We start from the raw sequence: 23746 nt of genomic DNA, 5'->3' as shown, positions 1-23746 counted from the left end.
CGAGAGAGTTTTGTAAACTGGGTTTCATACTCCGCCACACTAGATGCCCCTTGGCGCAGGCGGATAAAATCATCCTCACGTCTCTCTTGCACAATGGGAGGTAAATACTTTTCATTAAATTCTCGTGTAAAATTGACCCATGTCCAGGGGGTCTGTTCCCGCTCCCACTTGGCTCTAATCACATTCCACCAGGCTCGGGCGGCCCCCTCAAACTGAAAGACAGCAAAAGATATCTGCCGCTCCTCCAAATACCTAAGCGCGGCAAATATATCTAACATACAGTCCAGCCAACCTTCCGCTAAGTCATGATCGGGCCCACCTATGAATTTTGGGGGTGCAACCTTTTGGAACCGTTCTAAAGCACGGTCCTCTCCCTCGTGATTACCTATATTATTTCCAGGGTTTCCGGCATTACCTCCCTGGCCCTGAGCCTGTTGGTTAACCATTCGTTCTAGCAGGTCAGCCATTCAACGCTGTAGCTACCTGCTCTGGCTCGTTCTCATTTCCTCCTTCGGGGCCTCTTCCTCGCCCTCTACCTCTACCACCGGAGTCCATTTCGGTTCAAAAGTCTATAAATTGAAACATAACGTGTACTTATTATTCAAGCCATGAACGAAATAAAGAATACAAAGCATATACACAAAGACACGCAAAAGATAAGTTCAAAAGATTAAGCTCGAATATATACATATATTTACAAAATCACACCAAAGGATATACAAGTTATCCGACATCCGGTCGGAACAAAACCCTTTAAATACATGAGCATTCGGGCTCCAAAAATCTAGTTAGCCAACAGATAACCAAAGAACCAGCTATACTGGTTAGAACAAAAACAGGTCAAATGACCACAAGAAAATCCAAACAACGGCCCTACTCGCCTCCCCTAGCGCCCCAATCCCCAACGGAACCTAGAGTATCTACCTCGTCCATCCGCTCTGGGCCGGTAGCTCGTGGTGGTGCCTCCGCGGCCACATCTAATAGGACCTCACAGTCCAGCATAATACCTCGAGCCCCCTCCCTCAACTGCCTCTTCATTGCGAAGAGGTGCTGGTGTGTGTCGTGAAACTGACGACGTAAAGCGTCCGTCCTCTCCACCTCATCTCGGAGACCCCGCTCCAAGTCCTTAATGCGCAACGCCTGTGACCAGGGTTCGCCGTCGCGGATCTCGGTCGCGTCGCGGTCTCGGTTGTTCCACATCCGTCGCGGCATATCGGATGAATATCGGGTGATTACATGCATTATAGCATATAAAAATTTTCAAAAAATCTGAAAAAATTACTAAAAATAGAAAATACCATAAAAAGCACAATTATCAACTTAAATTTACTAAATACCTACATTATCATATATAGTTACTAATTATTAAATAAAATAATGCTGTCATTACCATAAAGGCCTATAACATTAGCAATAAATGATTTTAGAATAAAGTGTACGTTCTGATTCTATTTTATATGAGATAAAAAAGTATACATAAAAATAAAATCATCATATGTTACATAATACAATACATAAAAATAAAATCATCATATGTTACATAATACAATACAAATCTCAGTACACAAAGGAAGTAGCGGTGTTTAGTTTAATACAATAAAAAAACAAATACCTATCAAATAATATTATGAAATGCAAAAACATAAAGAAGCAAGCATTTTCACCATTTTCACCCTATATTGATCCACTGCAGTGCCCAGATGATTGATCTCAATTTCCTAAAATATAAAATAATAAATATCACTGAAATATTAAAATTAATGAATTATGTACAACTCTTAAATTCTATCAAAAACAAAGTAAAAATATATTTTTACTTTGTTTACATACCTATTAGTGCCATGTAGAATGACGAGGAGGTTCAAAATCATGCTCATCTTCCGACCGATTAGAGTAAGAATATGGCATTTGCATTTGATTTTCTTCATGTGAATGGGAAGAAATATATGAACCATATTGTTCATCTCTTAAGTTTGATGACGCACTAGATGAACCATGATTAAAATGTGGCAATGGTGGTGGATTTGATCCAAATTCGTCACCTCTATGGTAGTAACTGAACCCTCGATAGTGTAAACTATCATTGGTGCTACTGGATGAACCATAGTTGTGTCCATAATAACCAATGCTACGTGAATCAAATGCAGATTCGTCATGATGTATTCCAGTTGGCCGATTATAATATCCACCAGTAGAAACACTAGTGGACCTTTGAAGATGGCTAGGTCCACCATATGATCCAGTAGAAACACTAGTGGACCTCTGAAGATGGCTAGGTCCACCATATGATCCGTATTCAGAGCAATAAGAAATAGAGCCTGCAAGTGATCGCTCAAATTCATGTCCTGACCACCTAGTACCCAAACTTTTACCAGAATCATAGACTCCATATGAATGACCTACATTTAAATCTTGCATGTGCTCATGAAATTCAGAATATCTCCTAGAATTTGAGTTGTAAGAAGAGTCACCTTCACTTGAAAATTCAGTTATTTTGCTCAAATATTGCCGCTGTGCTTCTATACCAGGACGATATCCATGATCAGTGTCTTGAGTAGCATAATAGTTATCATCTCCTTGACCCCATGACATGCCACCAGTATATTGGCTATCATGATAGTTACCACCACTACCACTACCATAAACATTTTTTGGTTGAGAATGTCTCATGTTCGCTCCTCCATCATCATCATCATTACTGCTGTCATCTTTTTCACTGCTAGAACTTTTGGTAGAGGAAGATGAAATGGATTTTGATATAACTTTTTTCTTCCCAATACCCTTGCTTTTGCTCGTAGATGCTCGCTCCTTATGTTTCTTTTTCATACCAGTTATGAATTGGGACAAAGGCATATCATTATCATGATCACTATCATGACTTTGTTCTCTCCCTTCACTTTCACTGATGGCCTTATCCAACCAACTCAAATCATTTTCATGAATCAATGACGGCTCATTTTCTCGGACCCACTCATCTAATATATCATTTTCATCAAAAATGTGATTTAAATCAATTGGATCATAAAAATCATCAGTGTCATTTTTGTACATCAAATTCTTCACTCTAAGCCGCATGTTGTAGTGCACGAATACCAACTTGTGCAACTTTTCAATTGCCAATCGATTTCGAAGTTTTGTATGTATCAAAGACCACGTACTCCAATTTCTTTCATAGCCAGATGATGTACAAGTTTGACTTAGAACTTTAATTGCAATATTTCTTAAATTAGGAGCTTCTTCACCATACATATTCCACCATTCAGCTATTAAAAACATATAACGTAAAAAAAATACAATTTTAGTTATGCAGATATAATCAGTATCATTAAAATAACATACTAATGCATAATATAATTTAAAGAACAAAATCATAGTTATGAACCTGGTAAAGATGCAGCTACTACCTTAATTGCAAGTGCACTTCCAAACTCTCCAATTTTGTTCACGAATGTATTTATCTAAGAATATTATAGAGTTAGAATATTAATAATTTTCTTAAATTTATACAGTAATGCAAGTTAATAAACAATAGCTATTTTTTGTACCTCGTTCATTGCTTTTGCTTGCACTTCTAAATTTGGTTCAAGCCTTTTGATTACTTCTTTCAATCCCCTTCTAACTTCAGACGTGTTAAATTCACAAGTGCCGGAATATTGAAGAGCGGGATTTAAGAAATAGGCTGAGCCAATGACATAAAAAAAACCAAGTGAGTAAATTTTTAACACAAAATAATTTGTTTAAAAGAAATATTTATTTATAATTGTCAAATGCTTATTACCTGCTGCATGCAAGTTTCGATGTAACTGCCTATACCATCTGTCATCAATGATATCCCAATACTTTTCATAGTCTTTCACTGCACTTTGGATTGCCATTTTAGCCCTATCCATTGCCTCATATATGATGGGTAGTGTTGGTTTTTTATCCTGATCAATCACTTTTAAAACTTTCACTAGCGGCTCCATGATTGCACATACCCGTCGTACCTTTTTCCAAAATCTTTCTGACAAAATCAAGTCAGACACTTCAGCAGCTTCTTCCCTTCTTTTAGAACTGCTATTATACTCCTGCCACTCATTTGAAGTACACATTCGTTTCAATTCGGTAGAATGACAAAGAAGACTTTCCATTGCAATGAACTCGGTAGCAAATCTTGTTATGCCGGGTCGCAATAACTCTCTATGATTTGTATATGTCTTCATTAGGTTGACCACTTTGTCACTATTGTATATAAAACTGGTAATTCTCTTACCTTGTTTGATAGCATCCTTTATTGACTTCATCTGACCAATGTCTTCTAGCATCAAATCAATGCAATGTGCAGCACATGGTGACCAAAACAAATGCTTCCTTTTCTTCATCAGTTGCTCTCCGGCTGCCTTCATGCTAGATTCGCTATCAGTGACAATTTGTACAATATTTTGTTCTCCAATGGAATCCACAACTTTATCCATTAAGGATAAGACAAAGTTTGCAGTCTTTACCTTGTTTGTACAATCGATAGAGCTGTGGTATATCATGTCTCTATCACAGTACACCATGAAATTAATGATTGGATGCTTTGTCCGAGTACTCCACCCATCACACATGATTGTGCACCCATATGTTTTCCATTTATGTTTAATGGAACTAATGTATTGGTCAACATCTGTCATCTCCTCATTCAAATATTCACCTCCAATTTGTTTACCTGTTGGCCCTCTAATTCCAGTTCCAGCACTAGCAATTGTGTCAATCATCGATTGATAATAAGGACCACTATCAGCTGCATGAAATGGTATGGCATTAAAATGAAAAAATTTTGCAACTGCCTTACCAACTTTTTTGGTATTTTCTTTGGAAAACAAACTTTTTATTGACTTATTTTTTGAGGGAAACATGTATGGATCAACTCCTTTTGGCCCCAAAACTCCTTCCTTGAGTTTAAAACTCTGTGACAAAGCTCTTTTATTTCTAGAGGACAATAGATTCGGCATACTTGAACTGGTACTCCCTGCAATATAGCACATAAAAGATTATAATTTTTTTATTAAATAAGTCTTGTAATCTAAAAATGTTATATTAATTCTTAGATATTTCTACATACATACCAGATGTAAAATCCATAGTTGGCTGACCTCCAGATATAGAATGCCTACGTTGCTCTTCCATAAATCTCATGTATCTACTTTCTTCCATAGCTCGCTTATATTGCTTTCTTTCCAAAACTTCAATTTCTTCTTCATTAAGCTCGAAAACATTATCATCTTCATCATCCTCATTTTCATTTAGTAGATTGATGGACGAAAGCAATGATTCTTTTTTCTTTTGTGTTGCAGCTCTTGCATTCTTACCTTCTTTCAAGTGTTTCTTTAAAAGCTCGCTTACATCTCTTGGAGCTGCCGGACATGCCTCTACTTGTCCTGCTACATGTCCAATATGTTGTTTCATTCTTGTAATTCCTCCGTGTACAATTTTACCACAATAATTACACTTTGCAACCTTTCTGTCATTACCAACTGGAGTAGCATAATCCCAACCAATGTCTTGATTTGGAGCCATTTTATACTGTCCCTACATTAATTAAATAATTGTAGATGTGATGTTAAACATATCAATATGCATTATTTAGATAATAATAAAATTATTTTTTATTATCTAAATATATTAAATTTTTTCTAATCAAGTTTAATTATGCAAGGTAATATGCATTTTTAGATAATAATAAAATTATTTTATATTATCTAAATATATTAAATTTTTTCTAGTCAAGTTTAATTATGCACGGTATGATGCATTATTTAGACAATAATAAAGTTATTTGAAAATTATCTAAGTATATTAAATTTTTTCTAATCAAGTTTAATTATGCAAGGTAATATGCATTCTTAGATAATAATAAAATTATTTTATATTATCTAAATATATTAAATTTTTTCTAGTCAAGTTTAATTATGCACGGTATGATGCATTATTTAGACAATAATAAAGTTATTTGAAAATTATCTAAGTATATTAAATTTTTTCTAATCAAGTTTAATTATGCAAGGTAATATGCATTCTTAGATAATAATAAAATTATTTTATATATCTAAATATGTTAAATTTTTTCTAATCAAGTTTAATTATGCAAGGTAATATGCATTATTTAGATAATAATAAAATTATTTTTTTATTATCTAAATATATTAAATTTTTTCTAATCAAGTTAATTATGCAAGGTAATTTGCATTATTTCGATAATAATAAAATTTTTTTATTATCTAAATATATTAAATTTTTTCTAATCAAGTTTAATTATGCCAGGTAATTTATACTTTGACAATTTGCCCAATTCAATTTTTTGTTTAACTAACTGCAACAAACTCTTTTTTTTAACTTTTTCTAATTAATTTACCTAAAATCATTTTAACCAACATAATTGAGATACATGAAAATAAATAAATTACATTTATGATCATTAAAATGTATCCAAATAATCACTACATATTTTCTAACTAAAATTTAGATAAGAGACTACTAATACAAATTAATCATATACTTAATAATATGTAAAAAATGTCAAAATGCATTACTTAAATTTACAAATACCTAAATATCATATCTGAATGTTAAATTAAAAAAATTAAAATTGATAAGTTATTTTGAAAGAAGATGCGGACCTTTTGACTGACGCTTGGGTTTAAGATGAGGAGCCTAATCTCTTAATTACTTGGACCAAAGCTGGACTTTACGTGCTTCTAATTTTTCCTTCAATTTTTTCCCCATGGCTGGCTTCGGTACAAAAGCCCATCTTCTGTTCAGTGCACCGCACCTCACTGGAGTCTTCCTTCAGTTTTAGCCATTTCTTCCTTTGACTTTTCCCTTCATTTTTTTCCCCAATTTCCGTTTCTCACCTTTTCACCTCACGGCCACATAATGTGGAAATTGAAGAGCAGCCGTCACCTTTACTCTTTCTTTTGCTTTCCCTTTCTATAATTGAAGAGCCGGCTCATTGAACTCTTATTTTGTTCTCCAATGGAAATTTCTGCCGGCCGTCAACAGATGTGAGCCGCAGCCAGCCGTCAACAGATGTGAGAAATTGAAGAGCCGGCCGTCACTTTCTCTTTCTTTTGCTTTCCCTTTCTATAATTGAAGAGCCGGCTCATTGAACAATATTTTGTTCTCCAATGGAAATTTCAGCCGGCCGTCAACAGATGTGAGCTGCAGCCACACGTCAACAGATGTGAGCCGGACGATGACAGATATGAACCGCAGCCGGATGATGAAGAAATTGAAGAACCAATCGATTTGTTTCTCCAGCCGGCCGTCACTTTTAATCTGGAGTGAAGCTGATGGATTACGGAGGAATTGCTGGTATGGTTCTCTTTATCCCCACTTTTCCCTAAAGCTTGTCTTTGTGGCTGAAAAATGAAAAAATAAAGCAGGGGAAAAGACTGCAACAACCGTGTGGAGTCTGTGGACCACCTTTGGTAATTGTAGTTTTGTTTGGTTTTGTAAAGGCTCTGCAACAGCCATAGCTAGTTGTGGTCTGATGCCATTTGTGTCCTTTGATGCCTTTTGTGTCCTTTCGTGTCGGTTCCTTTTTTGTTTAGTTTTGGGTTCCCAGTTGCTATTTAACTTATTTACCGGTACATATCCGAGTCGAATCCGAGAATTTGGCCGTTATCTTGCTACACGGTGCTAATTCGGAGGATATCGGCTGATTCGGAGCGATTCAAATCGGATATGGTGTAATCGGTGTTTCAGGTATCGGTATCGGAACGGCAGGTGCCGTTCCGGTTATGACTCGGCCGAGTCATAACGGACTCGGCCGAGTTGGCGAACCATACCTGTGACGCGTCCCATTTTTTATAAGAAGAAAAATAAAAGACGAGTTTAGAAAAATGGCTTTTGATTCAATTTTTGATTGGAAAATAAATTTTTGATTTAAAAAAGAAAATGAAAAATATGGGTCTAAATGGGACTTGAAAATGCGACGATTTGACCCAAAAATAATAGTTTAAAAAGGGTTTTTGATTGGAAAAAATTGGAGTCACCACTTGATATAGAGTTAAGGTGTACCAAATCACCTAAAAATGAATTTTAAAGAAAAAAGTAGAAAACCCTTTTTAAACGACTCCAAATCTACGAAAATCAGAGAAAAAGATTCGGGAGTCACATTTGAAGAAAGGGAAGGCAAGGATAAGAATCCAAGGCACCCTTTCAACCTAGCCAAGGCTAGTTGCGTGATTTAGTCAAAGATTTTCTTAATGTAACCTAAAAATTTATCACATTTGGATGTACTATATGAATGCAAACCCTAGACCTAGGAGGGTGTCGAGGGGTCGAAATGTATCTTCAAAACTTATTTGGCACCAATCACATTAATTGTGATGCCCAATGAAGACTCTTCGAAGAAGTCACGAATAATGCAAACATATGAGACTCTAAGAAAAGAAAAGGAATAAAATAATTATGCAAATATACATGTCTTAAAGGAGTGCATCATGTCGGGTACGGGGGACTAATGTTCGTGACTCAATTTTCCCTTTAATAGAGGGAATACGAGCGTGCTAAGGCTAGAAAGCCAAACTCGTCCATATCCCATATTCAAGGGGTAATTTCCCTAATCTAATCTTGCAAATGTACTAGTCTAGTTCTAATTCTTAAATGGGAATGCAAGTCTAATGTCATGTTTTCATACAAAGGGGTAAGTAATATACATATAAGGAAAAATATGGGAAAGGGATATACGTATAAGGAGGGATGTCATGCAAAAATGATAAAAACCCTAAAAGTAGAAAAACATGCATGAGATGAAGTGATTTTATCACACAATCATGATCTAACGCTCGAAGGGCTCCTAAGGGTCTAGCATTGGACTAGCCCATGTCTATGACTTCTCACTAGCATTGGACTAGTGAGAAAAAAGGAACAAAGAGCCACAACTAGCATTGGACTAGTGTGGATTCGGGAAAGGGGGCCACAACTAGCGTTGGACTAGTGTGGTGACGACATACATTTGTTACAATCAAATAAATCATGTAAACACATAATATCCTTTTCCTTTTCTTTTTTCTAAAATTTAGTGTAAAATGCTCTTAAATCGATTAAAATAAAATGAGAGACACAAGCATAAACAAAAATAAAATAAAATAAAATAAAAACCTAAAATTGAATCAAATAAGTCTAAAAATAAAAAATTTGGTGTCTACAGTTTGCCCCTCTTTGTCTGAGTTTTGGAAAAACTTAAGACAAAGAAGTAGACACCAAATACTTACCTGTGTTATTCGGCTGCAAACAACTCGAGCGACTGATGTTTTTGAAATGAGAACTGACCTCTTTAAAAAACAATTTTAAAATGGGACTGACCCAAACGAGAAGTTTAAAATGGGACTGACCTGAAAAGGATTTAAACATGGGATTGACCCGAACAAGAAATTAAATATGGGACTGACCCGAACGAGAGATTTAAAATCGAGAAATTTAAAATCGGGACTGATCCGAGACAGAAAAATTTAAAATCGGGACTGACCCGAACAGGGAATTTAAACGGGACTGACCCGAACAGAAAATTTTAAACGGGACTCACTCATGTTTAGTGTCGATGTAAATGAAATGTTCACTAGTGGGACTGACCCATGTTTAGTGGCAATGAAAATGAAAGGTGAACTAGTGGGACTAACCCAACGGCTAGTGACGGTGCAAAATGAAATGCTCACTAGTGGGACTGACCCAACGGCTAGTGGCGGTGCAAAATGAAATGCTCACTAGTGGGACTGATCCAACGGTTAGTGACAATGTAAATGAAAGGCTCGCTAGTGGGACTGACCCAATGGCTAGTGACTGTGCAAAATGAAATGCTCACTAGTGGGACCGATCCAACGGCTAGTGGCAATGTAAATGAGAGGCTCGCTAGTGGGACTGACCCAACGGCTAGTGGCATGTAAAATGAAAGGCTCACTAGTGGGACTGACCCAACGGCTAGTGGCGGTGAAAATGCGTGGCTGACCCAACGGCTAATGGCAATGTAAATGAGAGGCTCACTAGTGGGACTGACCCAACGGCTAGTGGTAATGTAAATGAAAATGCTGGTATGTATGAAGAAACTGTATAAGACTTGCTTGAAAAATTATCCAAAGATTTGCCTCAGTGTGATGAATTGGTCAGTGGGATTAAACCCGAGCCTGCCTTAGTTGGTGGTACAAAATCCAAATCCAACGTGACGTTTGTGATGTTGGCAGCACAAAATCCAAGCCCAATGTGATTTTGTGATGTTGGCGGCATAAAATCCAGGCCCAACGTGATCTTTGTGATGTTGGCGGCACAAAATTCAGGCCCAACGTGATCTTTGTGAGGTTGGCGGCACAAAGTCCAGGCCCAACGTGATCTTTGTGATGTTGGCGGCACAAAGTCCAGGCCCAACGTGATCTTTGTGAGGTTGGCGGCACAAAGTCTTTTGTGAGGTTGGCGGCACAAAATCCAGACCCAACGTGATTTTTGTGATGTTGGCGGCACAAAATCCGGGCCCAACGTGATCTTTCAAAAAAAACAAGACATTAAATTTGATTTGTCGAGAAACAAGAAGTTAAACTTGATTTTTTTTTTTTTGATCTTTTGATTCTTGCTTTTTGTTCGAGAGAATCTTTTCAAAAATAATTTACCCCAGTGTAGGGCCCTTTTTCCTTCTTCTTTCTTCTCTTTTTTCGGTATCGGCCTTCCACATCACTAGCTGCTTCTCCATCTATTTCAGCCATGAATTCCTGCACAGGGGGTTTACCAAAGTGCAACATGCACTTAAAATTTCTTATTTTATTGATGCACCTACTACTCATGTGAAGAGCAGCATGATTGATTCAAAAATATCTTGCTTGACTCTTGGACGAAATCCTCAAATATGTTACAAAATCTGCCCCAGTGTGGGCTTATTTCGCGAAATCTCACAAATAAAAATTTGCCCCAGTGTGGGCTCCTTTGATTGTAAAAATTTGTTCAGATGATTCCCCATTTATTTGAACAAGGAGAAACCGCACTTTCTAAAATTTAGAAAATAATCATACATACAATGTGAAGAAATTTAAACGTTGAGTTTGAACTCATGCAGAAATTTCATGATGAATCCCTCAGAGTAACACCAAATTCAAGAAGATTTCTTCCTCACTTTTAGCATCGGTGCTTAGGGTAACGGGTCACCACTTCTTGTTGGCTCATCTTTCAGGACCAATCAAATGGGCGTTATTTCTAATTTGGAAGTGGCTAAAGAAAATAGGAGGTCAAGATTTGTCTTGTTTTCGTGCCCATTCGATATCACATCTTAGTGAAAGCAAAAAGTTTGTCACCCTTATTTCTTAAGAAAACTTAGTTAACACATAAGTTTTGTAAGCTTGTAACAGAGGGGTAAAAACGATACCAAAACATGCGGAAACAGGTTATAACCTTATGATCATGAGTGACAGGTAGATTTCTTAGGAGCGTAACCCTTGCTTTGAGTTGTCATGAGGGATAAGTCATCGATGGACTTTATGAGCTTGTAATGCAGCTGGAAAACGATAATTAAAGAAAAAATTTTCGAGGGTGTTGCACCGAAGATCGCATTTTTCTCAAAATTGCTCTCATTTCGTACTCAAAGATCTCGGACTTTGTTTGCATTTTTCTCATCATTCACCAGGGACTTCAGCGTCGAAATTTTTTTTTTTCTTTCTTGCATTTACTTTTCTTGCTTTGCTTTTTGCTTCTTTTCTCTTTTTCTCGACCTGGTGGGTTTTCACATGGTGAGTAGTGTCAACCCCATACCCAAGCAATTCAGAAATACAGCCAAAATTTTCTGACATCAGAAATTTTCTTGACAGGGTCATTGCAAAGAACAGAAGTCAGGACTTTCGGCTTTTGTAATGGTGTCTGGTGGGGTGTTCAGAAATGTTAAAGTTTGTAGGCAGATTTCAAAAGTGGTTTAAATAATCTGAGATCGCATTTGTTGCGCCAACCCTATTTTAGGGTTAAATCAAAACTGGCCCCAGTTCATTCTGCATTGAGGCTTTTTTTCCTTTAATTTTTTTCCTTTTCTTTTCATTTCTTTCTTCTCTTTTCTGGCCTTCGATCGTTTCATTCACTGAGATTTTCTTTTCTTTCATTTTCTTTTCTTTCGGCCTTCCTTCAAAAAATTAAATTTGCCCCAGTTTGGGGTTTTTCTTTTTCCTTCTTTTTCAAAACTCAATTTACCCCAATGTGGGGTTTGCAATTCTCAGGGGTTGCCAAACGAAATAGTTTATTCTGAAGGTTCAAAAGGGATAATTAGGGATAAAATGTTTGATTGGAAAGGAAGACGGCCTAACTTTCGTTCCATTCCTCACATTGACCCTGAAAGGAAACTTTCATTAATGCGAAATTTCTTGCATGTATCTGAATTAATTGACTGAGGAAGACTCTTGTTCATCCATAAGTGGTTCGTCGGACAAAACTCTTCCTTTTTCTTTTCCGTCAAAATTGATGCCCAGATAGTAATGGTTGAATCAAGTTTTTCCAATTTAATTTTAGCATTCATGCTTTTTCTTCCCCTTTTTCCAAATTCTCCAATCTTCTTCCCCATTGTGAGGTGCGATCATAAGTGCCTTTGAAAAGAACCATCCATTTTAGCTCAAATGAGGATGCAAGTGATAAGCAGTGTTTAGGTTGTAGAAACGATGGCCAAAGTATCATTCTTACGCCTCATGACAACCAAAGTAAACGAATGGCTCGTTGAGAATTCATTCCCTTTTGATATTTGAAAATTTTTCAATGTAGGGTAATGATCATTAAGGCTCTTATTTGAAATGAATTTATTCTTTTAAAGACTCAAATGGGAGAGCAAATGATAAAATCTGTATAGATAGAGAAACGAATGTTTAAAGTATCATTCCAAATTTTCAAAACAAATAAGAATAATATAGATTTTTGCTTTCACTTAGATGTGACTGAATCTGGTTAGACCAGTGAGCATTTTTCCGAGCAAAGATTGCCCCAATTTGCAATTTATCAATCAATGTGACTGATTTCTTTTCTTTTCTCCCCCCCCCCTTTTTTTGAGTTAATAGAAATGGGCAAAATAAGAATTGTACAGTGAAGGGAAAAAAAAGGTATTGCATTGGATTTTTCGAGACAGACCAATCAGTTTGAGTGACCTCTTTTAAATCCGAGGATCACCAATCTAGTGTGAATTTTCAGGCAAGAGGTTGAAAAACCTCAATTTAGTCTTATTTCTCAAAATTCATCATGAAATCTCCAATTGGCAAAATAAAGAATGAAATATACATGAATATATACAAAACAACAATTATCTAAATGAAAAACTTTATTGCTGAAAAATCTCTAAAGAGCTCCATACATACACTTTTGTCTCCTTTTCTTTTGGAACAACAATGTATTAACAAATCAAATAAACAGAATTTTTCTTTGACAAACAATTATGAAGTCTCTTAGATGCTTTAGTCTAGTGCTTCCAAATAGATCCTTCATGTTTTTATTGCAGGGTCCGCCCAAGAATCAAGTAATACTTGTAATTTTCAAACTTTATTAGATCAAAATTGTTATCAGATATAGAAAAATATTTTCACCTTATTGTAATATTTTTATGAATGCAGGGGGAAGGGGGAAAAATAAAAGAAAAATACCCAGAGTTAGTAAGCAAAATTGTAAAATCGGTACGCATGTCCTATGGGGGAGCCCTTTTATACCAATGGTAGGCCTAGCATGAAAATGCAATCCTCTGGGGGTAGGCACTATACAATACCTGATGAATCCGACCAATTTATTGAGTGAAAAATAATTTTAACAAATTTGGTCAATTGGAGTGAGAAGAGACATTTGCCCTAAAAATGAGGACAAAGTCCGAATGGATTGCTTGCTTTGATCAACGCATGACGTGCAACAGAGCCTGCTATTGAAAGGATTGCAATGTCTCGACTAATTTATTCAGTGAACTCTAAACTTAAACCCTAAAAAGGAATAAGCGGGTCAAGAGGATAGGATGAAATTGATGATTTATTCAAAATTGACTAGATTACCTTAAAAAGGGTCAAATGGTCAAATGCATTGAATGAAATTTGATTATTTATTCAAAATTGAATGGATAACCCTGAAAATGAATGAAATCAATTGATCAAACAGATCAAGTGAAATGATGATTTATTCAAAATCAACCGAATTGTCCTAAAAATAGGCAAACTGGTCAAATGGATCGGACGAAATTGATGATTTATTCAAAATCGATAAGATTGCCCTAAGAACTAATCAAATGAATTGAATGAAATTGGTGATCTATTCAAAATCGACTAGATTGCCTTAAAATGGGTAAACTAGTCAAATAAATTCAAAATCGGCTAGGTTGCCCTAAAAATGAACAAATTGATAAAATGGACTGGATGAAATTGATGAATAAAACGGTCCAATGGATTGAATGGAATTGACAGCTTATTTAAAAATCAATCTATCCATTGGTAGTTTAAAAAATTTATTGCGATGCATTAGTCTATGAGCTTTCTAATATCAAATTTTGGCCTCAATTTATTTACCGTCTCAACAGTGAGGAAATATTGGTGAATTTCTTCAAGTTAATGTCCTCTAAGCAAGGGAATTTTACCAAATATGTAAAAATGGCCAACAGATGATTGTTAGATGCTCATATCCTAATGTACCCAAAGTTGTTGTGTTATCAGGGAAAAATCGGATCCTACCTTACCTCGTGCACTACCCCTTCAGACAGTACAAGAAATATAGACGTGCAAGTCTCACTGGATTATACATTCGAGACACAAGGTGGCTTATTCCTAAACATGGGATTCCCTATGTGGCATTCCCTCTAAGGCTTATGCATGATGCCAATTTATCAAAGCGATTTAAATATCAAAATATGTCCTAAGGAACCTTTTGTATGTCAGGGTGGGTCTAGAATGATGTTCAATTTTCAATCTATAAATACAATTCATTGGAATCTTAAACATGCAATAACCTATCTAAGAGGGTAAGTTCTAAAAGTGGATCATGCCAGATCTCTTAATTCCTAGCGTTTGTGAATGCAAAAGACAAGAAAACAAAGAAATGTTAGTTCAGTAAATAATCACATAACACGTTGAGGCAATTAATTGATATAAAAGACAATAAAGAAAAATAAGGAAAGAAGGGTGGAATCCCTCCCCTCGTGCCTAGTGTTTCTAATTCAGGATAAAGTCAACTCTATCATAGGCAATCCTATTATGGATGCATGAGGTTTGGTTCACTAATGCATCTAGACTGATAAGGTTTCGGCTTCCAAGCCTTCAGACCTAAAGGCGAAGGGTCATCACTCCTAGGGCCTTTGGTCGGTGGCTCGAGTGATCCCTTAGACATCGCTATGGGCGCAGTGCATACCATCCGCCTACCTAAGGAAATCAATCCTAATCCTACAGGGAGACGTGGGATAGCGCCCACGATACAGAAAAATGGGATAAATAAAACTATGCATGCACGTATGAAGTGCTTTTCTTTTGAGGGGAGGAATTATACCATCAGATGCGGTCGAAGGTTCTAAGGTAACTACCCCCCATCCCAAAATGCAATCGCGAAACAAGTAAAAGTAAACAAATAAATGAACCATCCATTCATCACATACATAGTGTGCGAAGAGCGATTATGCGCGTGGTAGATGCAAAAACCCTAAAAAGAGAAAAAGGGCAAAAGGAAAAGAAGAATGCAACCCTAAACCTCCAAATGTGATATATGAAAAGGTTAAAGAAGAAAAAGATTGACTAAATCAAATTTGCTCGGACTCTCTAAGTCCCCAGTGGAGTTGCCAACTGTCGCGCCCCATTTTTTATAAGAAGAAAAATAAAAGATGAGTTTAGAAAAATGGCTTTTGATTCAATTTTTGATTGAAAAATGAATTTTTGATTTAAAAAAGAAAATGAAAAACATGGGTCTAAATGGGACTTGAAAATGCGACGATTTGACCCAAAAATAATAGTTTAAAAAGGGTTTTTGATTGGAAAAATCGGAGTCGCCACTTGATATAGAGTTAAGGTGTACCAAGTCACCTAAAAATGAATTTTAAAGAAAAAAAGTAGAAAACCCTTTTTAAACGACTCCAACTCTACGAAAATCAGAGAAAAAGATTCGGGAGTCACATTTGAAGAAAGGGAAGGCAAGGATAAGAATCCAAGGCACCCTTTCAACCTAGCCAAGGCTAGTTGCGTGATTTAGTCAAAGATTTTCTTAATGTAGCCTAAAAATTTATCACATTTGGATGTACTATATGAATGCAAACCCTAGACCTAGGAGGGTGTCGAGGGGTCGAAATGTATCTTCAAAACTTATTTGGCACCAATCACATTAATTGTGATGCCCAATGAAGACTCTTTGAAGAAGTCACGAATAATGCAAACATATGAGACTCTAAGAAAAGCAAAGGAATAAAATAATTATGCAAATATACATGTCTTAAAGGAGTGCATCATGTCGGGTACGGGGGACTAATGTTCGTGACTCAATTTTCCCTTTAATAGAGGGAATACGTGCGTGCTAAGGCTAGAAAGCCAAACTCGTCCATATCCCATATTCAAGGGGTAATTTCCCTAATCTAATCTTGTAAATGTACTAGCCTAGTTCTAATTCTTAAATGGGAATGCAAGTCTAATTTCATGTTTTCATACAAAGGGGTAAGTAATATACATATAAGGGAAAATATGGGGAAGGGATATACGTATAAGGAGGGATGTCATGTAAAAATGATAAAAACCCTAAAAGTAGAAAAACATGCATGAGATGAAGTGATTTTATCACACAATCATGATCTAACGCTCGAAGGGCTCCTAAGGGTCTAGCATTGGACTAGCCCATGTCTATGACTTCTCACTAGCATTGGACTAGTGAGAAAAATGGAACAAAGAGCCACAACTAGCATTGGACTAGTATGGATTCGGGAAAGGGGGCCACAACTAGCGTTGGACTAGTGTGGTGACGACATACATTTGTTACAATCAAATAAATCATGTAAGACCTAATAAAAGCATGTAAACACATAATATCACATAGACACATAACAAATAAGCATGATATCTAGATGCAATGCCCTAAGAAAGCAAGTAACACATAACACATAAGCATGCAAAAACATACCAGGCAAATAAAGCAAACAAGTCCTAGCTATTACATTAGGGGGGGCCCTACTACAATCTAAAGGGGAAATAAAATAAAGGGTTAATTCCACTTGGACCCCTCAAACTATGCCCTGAATCCCACTTAACTCTCTAAACTTCAAAATGGGACACTTAAGTCCCTAAACAAAAAATACCGTCTCACTTAAGGAAATATTTTGACAGAATCTGAGGTGTCGTCAGTTTTCCTAGAGCGTGCAAACACGCTCTGTTAACCGAGACAAGTGACTGAAAAAGGCGAGGACATGAAGGTAAATTCACCTGTAAATACTAGTAGATTGAATGAAGAAACTCCATTTGCTTTACTTCTGTTCCCCAAACCCAGGCCAAATTCTTTATTTTATGAACTCAAGATAAACTGCTCACAGCCAGAGGACTCTATCGAGCAAGCATAGAAACGGTAGGTGGACAAGAGACTTTTATTGTATGCGTTCTGGGCATGACTCAAGCAACCATCACGGATTCATCAGAGGAAAAAAAAAACCCTATAGAAAGACTCCCAAACACATCATCAGGATTCAATACTAAGCACGCAAACAAGAGTAAAATCTGAGTTGGAAGAAAAGCTAGCAAAACCAGATTTGTTCATGAAGCCTTACAAATTTCTGATTTTCAAACCCGCGGCATATCAAACCAAACAAGCAACTTGGAGTAACAATTTTTCACCAAACATTAACCATCAAATTTCACTTGATGAAGGCAAGATTAAGCAACGAATTCTTTACAATGAAAAAACCTAATCCATTGGGCTGCTAGAGGGAGCAAAAACAATTAAGCCGGACTCAGATAAAACAAAACCATGAACACAAAACCGTAAATCCCCACACAAACTTATCAGATCTGAAATCTAACATGAACGTTTCTCCGAGAACCAAAGACAGAGATGATTACCTTCTATCCCAGCAAGCGTTTTGGACATGCGATAACCCTAGGAGAATTGAGAAAATCTTTGACCCTCAGCTTGAAGTTCTTCCTCCTCCTAGTCCCATCTTGATTTATTTCCTCTTTTCCAGCTTCAGTCACCTTTCTTGCTGCTGCCGAAAGCTCTCTCTTCCTCTGGTTTTTTTTCCTCTCTGCCCAGAAACTCTATCTCTCTCGGCTTCCTCCCCTTTTTCCCTCACATAACCCCAGCCTTCACTCCTTATCCCTCTCTTCCTCTCTGTCCAGTTCTCAGTTCTCCCTCTCCAGCCCGAAAACTCCCCCCTCACTCTCGGTTCTTTCTAGTTTTTTCCACCATAGCCGTCACTCTCTCTATTTCCTTTTCCGCCACCACTATATGCTCCCCTTCTTTTCTAGCTTTCTCAAACTCTCAGATGGAACCCTCAGCTCTCGTTTCTTTCCAGCCCTTTCTTGCCCATCTGTTTCTCCTCTCCGATTCTCAGCCCCGTCACACACTCACCCCCTTTGCTCTCTTTTTGCTCAGCCGCCCGAAGCCTTCTTTTTTCCCAGCTTCCCTGTTTTCCTCCGTTTCTTTTGCTCTGTTTCCAACCTAAAACCCTAGCCGTCCCTTCCTTTCTTTTTCCTTTTTGATTCTCTTTTATTTCCCAATTGATCCTAATACTACAAGTGTCTAGACACCTCACCCTCTAGGTAATGTGTTGTCCAAGACAAAAAGGGACACTTGTCCCAATGCATGCTTCCCACTTGCCATTTTTATTGTTTTTTTTTTCTTTTTTTTTCCTTTTTCCTTTTTTCCTTTTCCTTTTCTTTTTTCTAAAATTTAGTGTAAAATGCTCTTAAATCGATTAAAATAAAATGAGAGACACAAACATAAACAAAAATAAAATAAAATAAAATAAAAACCTAAAATTGAATCAAATAAGTCTAAAAATAAAAAATTTGGTGTCTACAGCCTGCCCGTGGCCAACCTCTCTCGCCTCCTCTAACTGTCTAGTCAAACGATCGCAAGCCATCCCCAAGCTGCGTCGCTCGTCGTCCACTGCCAGGACGACCTCGTCAGGGTAGCCATACGTATAGCAACACTCACAGGGTCAGCGCGACACCTGACCGAAGGGGGAATACAAAGTGTAGGGCTCCCCAAGCCTCTGCCGATATCGGATCACTCGCCTACGCAACACCCGGTCCTCCGGGCCCCTCGCACTCGGAGGTCTCGGTCCCGGTTCCACGCCGCTAGGTCCAGCACCACTAGAACTGCCCGGATCCATACCTATAAAACATTAAGTTGTCAGTTCACCGGCATTTTAGCTTAAAATATATCATTCATCTTAAAGAGAATCGCGTATTCCTAATGCCTATCACGTATGTCCCACAATTGCCCAAGTTCTCTAACCTAGGCGCTCTGATATCACCTGTGACGCCCCCACTTCTCCAAAGGGCGAACCCGAGGGTATCGGTGGGACGCCTGCCTAGCTCGCGCCAGGACTCAAAACACAAAGCTAATAAAACTATACAAACCAAAAGAGTACTATTCACAATATATTCAATCCCAAAAGGGTATTTACATCCTCAAAAGGAGTTATCGAGACTACTACAGAACCAAGAGCAAAAGTAGACCCGAAGACGGGTTCTTTATACAGATCATCAAAGTAAAAGAAATATCTTAGTTGTCCAACCATTACAAACCAAACCTAACTACACTAGTGATAGTGCAAAAGGGTTCCCCCGCGTCGTCCCCTGTTAAGGAAAACAAAGGAAAAGGGGTAAGCTAAATGCTTAGTAAGTAAACGGGGGTAAAAGCGTAAATTTCACATTAAGATAAACAACTATTTCACAAAAATGTCAAGTCAAGTGCAAAAGTAACAATACAAATGAAGGATACAGGTTGGCTCCAAAGCCACGTCATTTGTCATGTGTGACCTCCTGCCGACCCTCCGTCGACTACACTTAAGGCCCGTAGGACTCCACTTGTACACCCACCTAACACCTTATCACCCTCACTGGCCAGTCACCTCACAAAATTGCTCGAGCGAACGAAATTGAGCTTGGTTCACAAATTTGGTTCACATTCTCGGTGAACCGGATTCACAAACTTGGTGACCTCATACTATGTTGGACTGGCTCCGACCAAGCCCCGGCTAACTTGAATAGTCCATCTAGGTCAGAAGATCAACCTCAACTTACAAACGTCACCCCGAGCTACAAGCTCAAGGGGTTCAAACCCAAAATAATTCATTTAGACATGTCACGTATAAATATGCATGTAAATTAGGGTTTAGGTCGAGTGCGATGAAGTACACCCTCGCCTAGGTACCCTTTCATTCACCTCAAAACACATAAGCAAGTTATATACAAAAACGGCCCGAATACTTACTCAAAGAACAAAGATAGCAAAAGTACGAAAATCGCGTCGCGAAGGATAGCTAGTAGGCCCCACCGGATCCGTCTAAGCTCACCACCGTCTGAAATAAAAGATTGCATCACATTATATCACAAACGGCTACTAACATGCCTAAAACAAGCAAAACGGTAAAATTGGCACATGCATGTGCGGAATCGGCAAACGGAAACGGAAATGGCAGCATAACCGTTTTGGTGTCAAAAACTGTTTTGAACACAATCGAAGCTACGAGTGTCGGATCAAAGTACATGAGGTACCATTGCGAAGCTAAGAGGAGGGCTACAATTTTCATGAAGACACCTTAATCGAAATCTGAATGGAAGCAGGTCGAAATTATGGAAAACAGTACCAGAAGTTTGCACTTTAGGGTGACGGACAGGGTCTGTTTGCCGGACCATAACTTACAGTTCACAAATCCAAATCAAGAAATTCCAAAGGAATTAGAAAGCTAGGTCATAATGCTAAAACTTTTATGTTTTGGCCAAAACCTGAATCAATACAGAGCAGGGTGAAAAATGGGTCCAAAGTTCCTGTCAGAACTGTCCAAATTCAAAGGCAGTTCTGACAACCGATCTTGTTTTGGTTATAACTGGAGCTACGGAACTCAGATTTGGATGCACTTTATACTGTTTCGAAGCTAAAACCAAGATATACATTTCTTATGAAGGGGTTAACACCCATTCACACGTTATCCAGGCGAACCGAGCATGGTCAGAGGCTAAATCCAAAAGCGTAACACAATCCAGTGTTCAAAACAGGTGCAAGTGTTTTGGCTATAACTCGGGCTACACTGATCTGTTTGACCTGAAAATTTTCAGACACATTAAGGACTTAAGAAGCTACAACTTTCATGTTTTGAGAAACCTCTGAATCCACACGCAGCATAAAGAAAAACAGAACCCAAGTTCGAATTTGTGGACTGCCCTGTTTCCAGTTTTGCCGGTTTCGAACGTCGCAACCGCACAGTCCGTTTCTATGGTTCTCATACAAGCCTTCCAACCACTTTTATACCAAATAAACACACATATATTAACTTCTAAATGACCTACAAATGGTCCGAAACTTTCCCTCTAAGTCACTACAAAATTGCCAAAAACTAACCATAATCTAGGTGCTAATCCTACTAACTTTACTAGTTTCACCACCTAATCAATCAAACTCTAATCACTTAAGCCCTAACCCAACCAAACTAACTTTCCTTTGAATTAGGGTTTCATGACTAATCTGGAATTTGCTACTCACCAACCATACAAGTGAAATTAATACATCAAAGATGCCATTAACAAGCCAAAATCCAACCAAACCAACTCTATGAATCATGAATCAAGAAACCCTACCTTTTCCTCCTAGCCTTTACCAAAATCAGCAATATAACCATCAAAATAAACCATAAAACTACTCCATAATCATCATACAACCCATAAAAATGCATAATCACAACAAAAGCATCACTTCCATAGCTTCAAGATTAAAACCCCAAAATTTAACTTCCAAGTAAGATGATATACCTTCAAATAAGCTTTGTTGATGTGCAAACTAAAACAATCAAGTGCTCAAGTTGTCTGCTTAAGCTCCGCAAGCAAGATGGATGGCTAAAAATTGAAGAACTTTGAAGAAAATCTCTCCCTTCTCTTGCTCTCCCTCTCTCTCGGCCTTCCCTCTTTCTTTTTTCTTTTGCTTTGTTTTGTTTATTTCTTAGCTTTATCTTGTATTTTCCTACCATCAAATAGTAGTCAAAGCCTTGGGAAGATATTTACCATTCAACCAATCAAATAAAAGCTTGTTTATTGCCTCTTAGCCCTTACAACTTTACTTTCTCTTTCTTACTCCTTTTCCCTCAAACATTTGATAATCTTTCAATTAACTCCATAAATGATAACTTAATCTAGTCTAAAGCACTTGATCACACTTAATTACTTCACTAATCACACTCCTATCTTAACCACCTATACTTAATCATACTTTATCCACAATAGAACCCACTAAACAACAACCTTTATAACATTGGCAAAATTAGGGTTTTAAACCCAACTTAAGCTTTCTAATCTATGGGAACACTAGAGGGTTTACTCGTTGGAGGTTTTTCTAACTTTTAAACTTCCTTACCCCATATAAAAGAAATCGAATCCTATATTTACTTACTCCAAAACACACACTAGAATAGCTAACTTAACTACAACTCGATCTTGTGCTTAATACAAAAGCTAGGGTTTCAATCCTAACCCCAACTAGGGTTTTCTCATTAGCCCTAAAGCCCAATTTTTCCGCACAAATATTTCACCTCACCTACTATCAAACTTAGGGACTAATCGGGGTCTCACAGCTTTAACCACTCACTTGGTCTCTTAATGAGCCTACATTTGAGTGGAAAATGAACCTCGAATGTTAACGATTTCACTCGTTGCCCTAGAATTAGGAAACAAAGGTGGTCATAACCAAGACACTTGACGTTTGACTACTACTTTGCTTGACAGGTGAGTGTTCCACTACCTGCTACCTGTTATGTGAAATAACTGAATATCTGAAATACTTGATTTATGATTGTTGGAGCCAAATACTGTTTTGATAAAATGGAGGCGAGCGTGTACTTAATCGCACTCGACTTCCCTTGTTTTCTACTGAAGCTCTATATACTGTTATTATGAGATGTGATATCTCTATGTATGACTGTGTTTGAGTTGTTTGGGTGATATCCCATCAACTACTGCTACTGTTTGGATACCCAACCTCATAGGTGAATCGATCGTATCAAGCCTGCAAGGGCTTGGTCGAGAAGGCCGATAAACCTTGGGGACTGTTTACTGAACACTGGAAATCGGTATACTCGAGTATTACCAAACTATTGTTTGTGGCGTGCGGGCCCGATAGGGGGTTGATTGGTGGACGGAGATTGGTGAAAGCGGTGTTCTACGGACTTGCATTCTATGAATACAAACGTTGACGAAGGGTCAACGGATCCAGTTATGATCAAGCTCCAGCGTTTATTGGCTTTTGAAAGCCACCAGTATTCTTGAATTGAACTGTGATTAAACTACTATCTTACTGTACGGTGTTTATTTAACTATTTTGCGACCTTATTTGGCTATGTTTTTACTTGTTTTACTTGGAACCTCACTGGGCGTTAGCTCACCCCACTCCCTTTGTTTTCCTTAACAGATCGGGGATGGATTTGATCAAGAGCTTCCTTAGCTTTACATTGTTTTGGACTTGTATTTGAGATTGTAACCTTTTGGTTAAGTAGACCTTACTTTTGATTCCTGTAAGCTTAAACCTATAAGTTCGACTCATGTTATGTAAGTTTATGTGTGGAGTGGTAAGTTGACAT

General features: G+C 37.6%; 1 protein-coding gene across 1 annotated transcript; it reads right to left on the bottom strand.

Annotated features, from left to right (window-relative positions):
* Window positions 1-1833: 1833 nt before the first annotated feature.
* On the bottom strand, window positions 1834-5541 carry LOC113759848. Its single transcript, XM_027302427.1, has 6 exons — window positions 5091-5541; window positions 4850-4993; window positions 3779-4765; window positions 3546-3679; window positions 3383-3458; window positions 1834-3263 (listed from the first exon to the last, which is right to left on the bottom strand). Exons 1-6 carry the CDS (start codon window positions 5539-5541, stop codon window positions 1834-1836), a joined length of 3222 nt encoding a protein of 1073 aa, XP_027158228.1.
* Between the last annotated feature and the right edge of the window lie 18205 nt (window positions 5542-23746).

Source organism: Coffea eugenioides, chromosome 2, assembly GCF_003713205.1.
Source record: "Coffea eugenioides isolate CCC68of chromosome 2, Ceug_1.0, whole genome shotgun sequence".
Lineage (NCBI taxonomy): Eukaryota > Viridiplantae > Streptophyta > Magnoliopsida > Gentianales > Rubiaceae > Coffea > Coffea eugenioides.
This window is presented reverse-complemented; position numbering and strand designations above follow the sequence as displayed.

Bases quoted from the DNA above. Each gene is read 5' to 3' on its own strand.
- LOC113759848 (XM_027302427.1), bottom strand. From the start codon at position 5,541: ATGGCTCCAAATCAAGACATTGGTTGGGATTATGCTACTCCAGTTGGT. The intron at 3,680-3,778 runs GTAATAAGCATT...TCATTGGCTCAG, and splicing joins TCGAAACTTGCATGCAGCAG to CCTATTTCTTAAATCCCGCT. The intron at 3,459-3,545 runs GTACAAAAAATA...TAATATTCTTAG, and splicing joins AAGCAAAAGCAATGAACGAG to ATAAATACATTCGTGAACAA.